This window comes from Molothrus aeneus, chromosome 1, assembly GCF_037042795.1.
Source record: "Molothrus aeneus isolate 106 chromosome 1, BPBGC_Maene_1.0, whole genome shotgun sequence".
NCBI classification, from domain to species: domain Eukaryota; kingdom Metazoa; phylum Chordata; class Aves; order Passeriformes; family Icteridae; genus Molothrus; species Molothrus aeneus.
Window position 1 is genome coordinate 141975808 of NC_089646.1, and position 11759 is coordinate 141987566.

The window sequence follows — 11759 nt, forward strand, 5'->3', positions numbered from 1 at the left end:
TGCACGTGGCACTGTATCTGTCACCAGGCATGGATTTGCACTTGGGGCAGTGCCATGTTTCAGGTTGTTACCATTTTTCACGATTTCTTTTTGAAATATTGGGGTTGCCGGGGAAAAACTGCTCTTTGGATACAGCACAAAACCACTAATCTTTATTCAAGGTGTGATAAATCATCTACAGAGCTAAAACACACCTAGCTGGGTCATTACCTCTCTTCAGATGAGAAAATTATGTTTAAGAAAGGTTGTCCTTTGTACCACAGCACATCTGATATTGTGCACACTGTAGCAGAAACCAAGAGGAAATCACAAAAAAACCAACAGAGACATCTCCAGCCTTACAAACACAATGTTTATAGCTGCAAAAAGGAATTGCAAAAAATTTAGGCTCTAATACCGAGCACTGATATCAGTCTTGAGACAGTGACCCAGAATTTATTAGTGTGGCAAAACATCAATACAGAGTGATTAGTGCTGGGTAAATGACTGATGCTGTCACCACTGCCTGTCCCAAAGAGAGCTGTCCTGGCCAATAGCAAACTGGTACTGGCCAAGTGGTACTTTGGGGTCTGATTGGAATAAAAACCATGTTCTCATTCTCAGCTTTTGATCACCACTGGCCATTACAGCAGCCTGTGTCCCAGGATCCCCCAAGCCAGGGCTGTTGTTGCATGTCACCATGCTGACACTGTGCCATCTCTTACTGGTTAGGGAGGAATTAGAAAATGGTCAGGCCTGAAACCAAATAACAATTACATTTCAAGATCCCCTGGTGACAGCAATGCTTTCCACTGTGTGCTTGCTGTAGGTGGATAAAGGGCTTGGAAGAGGACAAACAGGAGACAGATGTACATTACAATTCCTTGACAGGAGAGGGCAACTTCAACTGGCGCTTTGTGTTCCCCTTCCACTACCTCCCAGCAGAGAAACAGATGGTGGTTACCAAAAGAGAAAACATATTTTCCTTAGAAAAGACAGAACGCAAAATACCTGCTGAGCTGGTGCTTCAGGTGTGGGATTTTGAAAGACTCTCTTCAGATGATTTCTTGGGTAAGTACACAATGGATCTGCCTGAGCTCCATCTGAGGTCTCACCAGAGCCGTGTTTTGCAGAGGAATGCACAGAGTGGTGTCTGAGCCACAACTTTTGCTTTTCTCTTTCTGAAGCACCACTTTGCAAACTTGCACATTTCTTGTAAAGCCAATAATTAGGGTGAATGACTGACAGTACAGAGAGATTCTCAGCTGCTAAATTCCTCCATGGATCTCATCTGGAAGCTGCTATTTGAATGTCTTTGTGTCTGTCTGGTCCCTGAGTGTTGTCAAATTATTTCTTTCTCCAGGCACTCTTGAGTTGGACCTGAATGGGTTCCCTCGGGCAGCAAAGACAGCCAAGAGCTGTGACTTAGGCACAGTTGTGGCAGCAAGTGAGGAAAACAAGATCTCCATATTTCAGCAGAAGCGCATCAGAGGCTGGTGGCCTTTCATCAAGGCTGGGGAGCTCACGGTAAGCAGCTCACTACAGATGAACAGCTTTGCTCTGGGACTAATATGATAATTTTGGATTTGGAAAAACCACCACTGGCAACCTGTAAGAGTCTTCCAAATGCTTTAGTGGTTCTCCATCTATTTGGTTCAGAAGAGCCCAGGTAACTGAGTACTAAAGTGCCTTTTCAGCTGCATTCAGTTCCCTAGGGGGACACACACTAAGAGCTACCAGCTACTCATTTCCAGTAGTTTAGCCCTCTATAAATTCACCTGCTTTGGTCCTTTTTTAGGGGTTTCTTTCCCTGTCTCTAGACTTTCATTGATTGTCCAAGAATGTTCCTAAAGCTCACCATCCCTTCACATTTTTGTCTATTCCAGCAAAAAGAATTTTTTAATGAAACATGCCATCTTCAAGTTCATTGCCTTATTCAGCTTGAAGTTGACTGTGTACTTTCCATGGATTTAGTGAATGAACCCCACTTCCAAATCCCAGATTTACTTCCCTATTCTACACTCTAGCACAATTGATTCCCTTTCTCCCAGTCCACTTTGATCTCTCCCTTGCTTCCACAATTATGACTTTTACTGGCATCCTTCTTTCAGCCCTGTTCTGTGCTGAACAGGCTGTGTTGATCTATAGCCAGGGGGCATAGATCGACACTTCAAATCAATACCATCCACAAAGGTATAGGGTAGGAAAATTGCAAATATATGTAAAGTCATTTGCCTGTTTTTTATCCATCACAAATTCTATAAAGCTGATTTGATTTATCCACTCTGAATTTTAACTGGACTCTTTAAATCCCATCTTCCTTTGGAGAGCTGAGACCTCACAGGTCAATGGCTCCAGCGCTTGTGACTGGCTGAATTTCCCCCTGCTGATGGATTACATCTGGTCCATGTCAGCAGCACAGCTTCCAGATCAGACATTCAGCTCTGCCAGGATGTGTGATAGATAGAAAACGTGTTTTTCAGATGAATTACTTGATAATTTAAGAAGCAGAAAATGTATTTGTAGGTCTGGAAGAAAATATCTGACCTCTCTTTCCTACAGTCATTGAGCATAAGTCAGGAATTTGTGCCTGGGTTTTCCTTTGTGCTTTCTCCTCAGCTGCAAAGACTACCTTATTTTCCTTAATCAATTTCCTTTGCCCTCAATTGGTTCCATCATTTCTCCACAAGACAAATCCTGCTGTGAATTAGTGATAATAGCCCTGGGCTGGATGCTTACATATTCTCTCTGATCCAGGGCAAGGTGGAAGCTGAGTTTCACTTGGTCACAGCAGAAGAAGCTGAGAAGAATCCAGTAGGCAAAGCTCGAAAGGAGCCTGAGCCCTTGGAAAAACCCAAGTGAGTAGGAGCTCATTAAACTCATTAAACATGCTGGGGCAGGGGCATTCAGCAGGAGACAGGGAAGGGCCACCTTGCAGGACACCTTCTTGCTGGTCGCCTGGATTTTGTTCTCTTTCCTGCTGCAACCTTCAGCAAGAAATTGTGCAGCTTGTACCTGGCCTGGTGCCTGGCACTGCTGCTGACAGCACCTTCAGGTTTGCTGAAATGTCTTCCTGTGGAAGCCCAAATAAATTGCACCGCTGAGCATTTGTCCTGGAATTCACATGAGCTCATTCCGTAGCTGACCTGGCACATAATAACATCTTAAATCATCATAGCTTACACATACTGACAACATCTCACTTTGGTTACCTATAAAGATCAGTTGGATTATATTTATTATATTAACAATAGAATAATTTAGGTTGGAAATGATCTTTAAAATTATTGAGTCCAACCATTAATCCAGCTCTTCCAAGTCCATTACTAACTCATGTTTCTAAGCATGACATCTACACATCTTTTAAATACCTCCAGGAATGGTGACTCCACCACTGCCCTGGGAAGCCTGTTCCAATGCTTGACAGCCCTTTTGGTCAGTAAATTTTTCACCAATACACAATCAAACCCTCCTTGAAGCAACTTGATGTTATTTCCTCTCATCGTGTCATTTGTTACTTGGAAGAAGAGACCAATTCCCACCTGGCTACAGCCTCCTTTCAGGTGGTGTAAAAAGCAATAAGGTCTCCTCTGAAGCCTTCTTTTCTCCAGGATGAACAACTCTGGTTCCCTCAGCTGCTTCTCACAAGACTCATGCTCAGACCTTTTACCAGCATCATTGCCCTTCTTTAGACACACAAAGGATGTGACTTCCATCTCTAATTTTATTGTTCTTCATACTCAATGAATGAAAATGCTTATTTTCCATCATAAGACTTTTTAATGAGGGCATTGTAAGTGTTTTAACAAAGGCAAATTATCTAGAAGGAGCAATATATCTTTCAGTATTTGTCACATCTAAAAAGTATCAGCTGAGTTTTTTGCATTAAGGAAAAAATGAATTTTTAATCTATTTTGGCTCAAGTGCTTTCTTCTACCAAAACACTTGAGCAGTTTTTTTATGAGCTAGATTAAAAAAAGAGTGTGAGAAATTGATGTTATATTTCCTGCTACAAAAGCTTCTAAATTCAATTGATAATCATAATGGTAATGATTACACATTCTGTTTAATTTTGTTGGTTTGAGATACATCTCAGGATAAACATGAGAAAAGAGGAAGCAGCATAAAGGAATTATCAGATCAGACGTATCAGAGCATTGTTTAAAACTAGCCTTGGAAAAACTTTAATCCATCACTGCACCCAATCCCTTTACCCAAAGGTGGGATGAGCTTTGCCTGACAGGTGTCTGCTTGAAAGATTCCCAGTAATGGAAACTAAAGCACCTCTTTCAGAGGAGAGAGGACTGGGATAGCTCTGAAATACATGTGGTAGAAAGCAATCAGCCTAGGGAGTTTTAAGAGAGAGTGTCAAGTGGAATAGAAGCATTGCATGTCTAGAGAGTTGTCAACAGGATGCACAAGGCACTGTCTTATTTTCCTCTCATTTTTTGAGACTCAGCCCATGCACTCCTGGCTGCCTTGGGCTCCCTGTGTTTTCAGCTCAAGGGCATTTTATCTGCAAATGTGCTGCTGGGCCAAAAAGTTGTCACCAGCCTGGTGGCCTCTTCTCTGCTGCACAGCCTGGAGGTGTTTTGACCCAGAAGCCACAAAACCAGAATCTTCCTCCAGATCTTGCACTGAGTAATCAGTGATTTTTGTGGTATGAATACACAGCCAACATATGGCTCAACATAATTCTACTCACAACTGAGATGTATGCCTCGATAAAATCAAAAGTAGGATGGGGATAGTGTCATTGACACTTCCCATCTCAGAAGCAAAACATTCAGGCTCCTTTTGTAGCTGCTCATGGTACAGGTGGAGGAGTCTCCCATTTCCTAAGCACACATATCCTGAGACATGAGCTGGGGAAAGAGATGACTTGGCCTCCTGAAGGTCCTTCCTGTCCCCATGCAGACAGCCCATGAAGGACCAGACTGAGCACCCAGGCTTTAAAGTTAGGCAGAATAAATCCTAAGGTTACTAAAGCAATATCAGCATGTGAATAGTAAAATTTATTTTAGCTAGACACTCACTCACTGGAAAGAAAATAAACAGTTGAAGACATAGCATGCCTCAGCTTCATTAAAGTTTAAAAATAGTAAAGTTTACCAGCTCAGTGCCCCCAGATCATGCAATAGGTGGTTCATACATGCAGAGCAGGCACAATCAGCTGGGAGATGAAAAATAGTTTATTCTACCCTTCAGGAAGGAGTGGATCTCAAGGACCTCTTTTCTCAGGACCTCCAGATCTCTATGCCAGTACTGCAGATTCACTCAATTTTTTTTGCTCATCATGTAGGAACACCCAGAGAAGCAGAGACATTTTCAGATTTTTTTTGTGAAATTATTCTTTTTAATTAAGAAACAAAATAAGTTCAAAACAAAACAAAAATAGAATTTCTAGGAGCTGTAGACAGTAGCAGACTCAATAATGTGCCAGAGCAAAGGTGGACAAAGATGAAATGTCTGTGAACTACAGGGAGGAGCATGCAAACAAAGAATAAGGTTCAATGAGTGTAATTTCCTGCTGGCCGAAGCACTATGAGGTTATTCATCTCTTCAATTCTGCTGATCAAGCCACGATGCCTTTCCGGATGCAGTCTATGATAATAAATGCACTGCTATAACTGGTAATGAGCTCTATTGCCCACGTTGCAAAGGAAACAAATTAAATAAGCAAGACTCTGACTTTCTTTTTTTTTTTTTCCAGCCTTTAAAGGTTATGAAAAGTACTCAAGCAGTTGGTACATGCAGACTGAGGGTCTTTCTTGTTTCTCAAGTAGTTTTAATCTTCAGGGTGTCCTTTTAACCTGGAGGGCTGATTTGATTATTTATTTCTGAATAATTTCCACCTCAATAAAAAGCCCAGTCTTTCATAAAAAGATATTCAGTTGGCCTTTTACATTCACAGACTTTCTGTGACATTGGCATTCACTTCCACTGGCTTAATGTTGAGATCACTAGATAATTAAGACATTGCTTAAATTTTGGAACACCTTTCTGGAGTGAGACATGGCCACAGCTTTTTGTGACCCTCAGTTAATTTCATTCTCCTTATTGCTGCACCATCTGCACAATTACAGTGACATTGGATAAGAAAGACAACCTGCCCAGGTTTTGCAGGTGTTAAATTTGCCCAACACCACTGCATTCATCAGGTCATCCCATTGAAAAGCTGGCAGATGCTGCCTTGGGGAGGGCTGCTGGAGCAGCAGCACAGTGCCCTCCCAGTCCAGGTGTCATGCCAGAGGAGACACCAGGCCAACATTTTTCCTAAATAGAACACAGTTTTCCTCTCTGTGTGCAGTGGGAAGAAACTTCTGGGTATGGAGGAGAACCCAATATGGGGCAGCATTTGGAAAAACTTGGATTGTGGGATGCAGATATTTTCCACTGGAAGAAGGTGGCTCTTCTTTATATACACAGGCAAACCATCTGGGTTACATTTCATCATATCCTGTATTCACGAGGCCTGTGTTAAATTTTCTTCTGAAAATACACCATTTTGGGCCACATGCCCTACCTGAGCTGGCTCTGATTATTATGACACCTTGTCTATCACTGTGCAATCAGACTTTTTGTAGTGGCTCATTTTGTAGTGGCTTTTGTGATGCTAAATTCCTTGAAGTTACTAGAAAGCTTTTGTACGCAAGTTTATGATGCCTGCATTTCTTCTTTAGGGTTCATCATGATCTTGTTTTCAATTTCAAACCCTATATCATTACATAAATTGAAGTATTTATGATGTGTGAGCTGGAATTTCTTTACAAGTTGTGTGTGGAGCTTGAGGTGGGAATGGGTGGAAGAAAAATGACCCAACAGGTTGTGAACATGGGTGGACATTCCCTCTAATCCCTGTAGTGGGTTCCAAGGAGTTAAAGGTCCTTTTTAACTTCAAATACATATTTTGCAGTGTGATAACTTTGGAAAGAGATGGATCCGCCTTAACAAAAGATTTTCTTTTTCTTTCTTCCCCTTTAGCCGACCAGACACATCCTTCTCTTGGTTTGTAAACCCTTTCAAGTGTTTGTATCACCTGATCTGGAGGAATTACAAGAAGTACATCATCATTGGCATAATTCTGCTTATTCTCGTTATCTTCCTGGTTCTCTTTATCTACACACTGCCAGGTGCAATTAGTGAAAGGTTAGTCACAGGAAAAGGGTAGATCATGGCTCTCAATCAAATAAGGAAACTTCTGCTAAAAATAAGTCAGGCAAAAATAATTAATTGACCTTAAACACATCTCATTCCTTGTAAAAAGTAAAGTACCTATTCACATGAGAAACTGGAGCTCTCAGAGTATTGGAATGTCTTCTTTGAATGCTCATTCAGACCCATCCTTAAGGTACATTACCATTCATGTACATTCATGTACATTAATGGTGTATATTAATGATGTACATCATTACTACTGCAGCTTTATTGACATTATCATTGAAAGTGTTGTTATGCACCTAAAATTGAATTTAAGAGTAAATTCTTTAATGCTGTGCAGAAATTAATTTCTCAGTCAAGTGTTTATTATTACAGATATATGATTAAATGTGAAGGTCAAAATCTTTACACAAAGATAAATGTATAATACAGTCTTTGCATAGTTTTGTAATTAATTATTTTAACTGTTTTTCAATAACCTTATAATGGCATGATTATTTTTAGATAAAAGGTATTATTAAAAGAACTCTAAGGTTAAATTGTCTCATATGGTGTCATGTAGAATTTATCCTGCACCTTTCAATAAAAATGCTGTTATCTACAAAAACATCTCACACACTCATGAACCAGCTAAGTGCCAATGACAGGGATGCAGTAGCAGAGATTGAAAGAATTTTTTCCAGCTGCAAATTGAATGTGCTGGTGATCTCTGGGGAAGAGGGATCAAGAAGATGAAGACTTGTCCACGGGCATTGTGGTAACAAATGATCCTTGCAGAGGACAGGGAACAGGGGAAATCCTGCTGCTTGAAAAGCAAAGGCAAAGAGCAATGGAAAAGAGATTTTCTGTTCTGCAGAAGAGAACAAACCATGGAGTATTAAAGAAAACAAGAAATAAACCTTAGACTGTTGTCAATGTGAAAATCCTCATCCTACTTAAGAATACATAAAATGTTGCCACCTGTGTCATGCACAAGGCAAGGCTTGATAACTCAGTGATTCCACTTGGCCTTCAGATGAGTGGCTATGAATTTGGAATAGCCATCAAATCTCCTCCAGTGCCACCCACAGTTAGATTTGTTGTAAAAACAACCTTTGTGAAAATGCTGTGCACCATGCACCCCTCACACAAAGTATGAGCACCCTTTGCACATTTCAAAGCATCAAAAGGCAACACAAAGAGATCCTATAAATGCTGGTAATTCTGCCAAGCTCAGGGGGCAGGAATAGAAAAGCAGACAGCTTGATAATTCTCAGAAGCCACTTATAAGGGAAGCGTGTTTGGTACTGCTTGTACCTGGCCTGCCAAGGCTGTGCAATCAGCCTCTGTTCTCCTCTGGCCTAAACCACAGGTAATTGCATTAGTCTGGAAAATGGATATCAGTGAAACTTCCCCAGACAAGACATCTCACCTTTGAAAAACATTTTAGAGGCTTATTTTGGATGGGACAACTTGCTCTAAAGTGCCTCTTCCCCATCCCACTGATGACAGAGGCAGGTGGCTAAAGGCAAGCTGAAAGCATCCCATCCCTACTCCATACAGCAGATCCTGACTCTGCTTTCCTTCTAAATTTCATCTTTTAAATATATAATAAATATAACTAAATTATCCAGATATGTTAGTGAGTATATTGCAACCAGACATGTGGCAAAGGACTGCAGTGGGTGAGTTTTTCTGTTCTATTTTCCTTTAGAAACTATTCTTTTGACCTAGAAATTAAAACACAATAACATAGTTAAGTCTGCCCCAGTTGAATGTAGCAAGACAATGATGTGAAAAGGTGCTGATCACCCTTGAGTCCCTCTTCATCTCATATCCCTCTGCACCAGGCTGTTGTCTGGTGCAGTCTCTGCTAACACACCATGTGTGACATATTCCTCTGAAACCACATTTTTCAATTTTGTGCTATTTTGCAACTGAACCTGTATGAAACAGAAAAGAAAATGTTGTTTCTCCTAATATATTTCATCATACCATGAATTTTGGAAATGCAATTTAAAAGCTCAAGTATGAGTAAACAAAACTCTTCTGGTGCAAAAATGAGAGATAATTATTAATGACTGGAGTATGTTGTCACAGCCAAAAAGCAATGAATCTGAATTTTTTCCTTTGTGTCAGGTCAGAGATTCTGATGCTGCATGGCAGCTGTTGTGTTCATCTGTCCTTACTCTGCTTGTTTGTTCTTGCTGCCTTGGACTGTGTGAAGCACTGTGGTCTGCTCTGTCCTGATTTTTGCAGAATGTTTTGTGCCTTGCTCCCAGTCTGCAAACTGCACTGGACCCAGCAGATTGGTCTCACAGTGACTAATGACTATGTTAAAATTACTTTTATATTTGGAAGAAATAAAGCCCCTGACAAGGTGATATAAGAATTTTCTTTCTTCATATTTTAGCCACAGAAAGGTTTTTGGTTGCCAGGCAGAGCTCCTCATTGCTCTGTGTGCCAGCTGCCAGCTCCAAAGGGATTTTTATCATCTTGGCTGAATATCCTGCTTGCCATCAGCTCCAAAGTGCAGAGCACTGTCTACTTCCAGACTAATTTATACTTCTTTTATCAGCTATTTGTGACTGGGGAAGAGCTTAACCCAAGATCTGGTTCCAGCCTCCCAGACATTTGGAATATGACAGCCACCTCTTCTTTCCATTCTCTAATTAATCTGTCTCAAAAGCAAACAAATTAATTTTCATGTATTTTCTATGGAGAAAGGATAATTTATAAAACTCTTCCAGACAGCCTCTCTTTCAAGCACTTCTGTAAGCAGCTATGAAGACTAATCAGAGCTCCACTGATTAGCAGAAATCTGTGTCTGCTTCCTGGATGCCTCTGCTGTGGCTCCAGGACTCCACATCAGGAACAGAGGCCTCCTTCATTAGGAACAAGCCAGAAAGATTTCTGGATGTTCCTTCCCTCCCTCTGACTGGAGAGTGGCCCTGGCTGAACTCTCTGAGATGGCACTGCCAGTTCATTACCTGGCTAATTCCAGCACCCTGGCATTCCAGAGTGACCTGCCCATCACAGGTCAGGTCCTCAAGAGGGCTGTGCTTGATCCACTGCTCCCAGCAGCGCCTCCTCCTTTTGCTGCAGGGGTGGCTGGAGCTCTTTGCCAAGCAGCTGGCTCCTGCCAGGGAGCTCCTGGAAAGCTGCAAGGGCACTGCAGGCAGCTGCTGCCTCAGAAATTGGAGTGAAGGGGAGGCTGACAGGGGGCAGGGAAATCACCTCCCATTTACATCATGTGCAGCCTGCATTTTCCCTCACCATTCAGATACTGAAAACACAGTAGATCTCTAGGTGAGATCAACAGGTACTGTAAGATTTCCGACCTAAGTGTCTCTCAAGACAGGCACATACAGAAATTTGGTATCCACTTGGGGCCAAAATTGAGAATCCCTGGAGACTGGGAAATACAGTAAGATATATACAAAATCATATAACAAATACAGACTAGAAAACCTGTCAGATGTCTACACTTCTAGGTGGGATGGTCAAACAGGATAGCTGTACTGCCATCACCCTCTTCCAGTGGATTCCTTTTCCTTTAGTTCTTTGTCATTCTCTGAAGTTCTCATCCATTGAGGGTCTCTGTGTGTCCTAAATCCCTGAACCAGAGCAGTCAGCTACCCTGGGACACCATACCTCAGAGGCCTCCTTCACCCACTTTTCTACCTCCAGCCTAAGTGGCTGCAGCTGGTCCTGCAGCCTCCCTTCTTCTCCACTCTTCATCCTGGATCAAGGCATCTTGCCCACATGAGCAGTGCTTGCAGCTGCAGGCTCCTGCTGGGTCAAGGGACATATTTCAGGCACAAGAGAATCCAGATAGGTTTCTTGTGCCCAAAGCATGCTGACACATACTGTTTAGCTTTGCACTGCTGCTTAATGCCAGATTTTAGAAAAATATTAGGAAAAGAGCCAAATGCAAAGGCTCATACAACATAAGACCCAAGAAAGGATTTATTTGTTTGTTTACTTATTTGTTAGTGATGTTTCTTTCCCCTATAAGCAATAGTTGATCCTCCCCAGAAGCCAGCACACAGTTCTAATATACTGACAAAGCACTGGCCTGTCAATATGGCTGTACAGCAAATAAACATTGGCTGCATTTAGTGCTTGTGATGAACTTTTAATTAGCCATAGCAATAAAACCTCACAAAAGCACTTAACAAAACACTTTTCAAAAGCCTCTTGACACTGTCAATATGCTCTTGGCTCTTGGTGTGGGAATAGTTTCACCCAAGAAAGCAGCTTTGCCTTTGACTGATGGCTCTCCATCAGATGGATGCAGATGGATGTACACAACTTGTGCAAATGTGCTACACCACAGTGCTTCAAAGGCTGTTGTAGTGTGTGGAACACAACTGTGGTGAATACAGTACAGAAAAGTCAATATATTAAGAAAAGAGTGATAATAAGAGCAACACTTTAGGATGATTTGTTCTGCTCAGTTAGTGCATTTCTTCCTCTTTGTTATCTTTATTTGGAAATGGTTTGCATGCCCCAAGCTCTGCTTTGACTGAATGCTGATGGTATGCAACTCACACAGATATTCCATCAGCATCTATGACCATAAAGTGGATTTGCACATGGCTCTGGGAAATGGATTTTGATGTACCATGGCCAGGTCT

The 11759-nt window shown here is 41.6% G+C and overlaps 1 protein-coding gene across 1 annotated transcript in view; it reads left to right on the forward strand.

Moving 5' to 3' along the window:
• Nucleotides 1-7396, forward strand: part of FER1L6 (fer-1 like family member 6) — a 64624-nt gene extending 57228 nt beyond the window's left edge. The window contains exons 38-41 of the mRNA XM_066548311.1: nt 809-1050; nt 1343-1506; nt 2737-2837; nt 6964-7396. Coding sequence (XP_066404408.1) covers nt 809-1050; nt 1343-1506; nt 2737-2837; nt 6964-7150 — 694 coding nt within the window. The 3' untranslated portion in view covers nt 7151-7396. The remainder of the gene's footprint in view (nt 1-808; nt 1051-1342; nt 1507-2736; nt 2838-6963) is intronic.
• Nucleotides 7397-11759: the final 4363 nt, after the last annotated feature.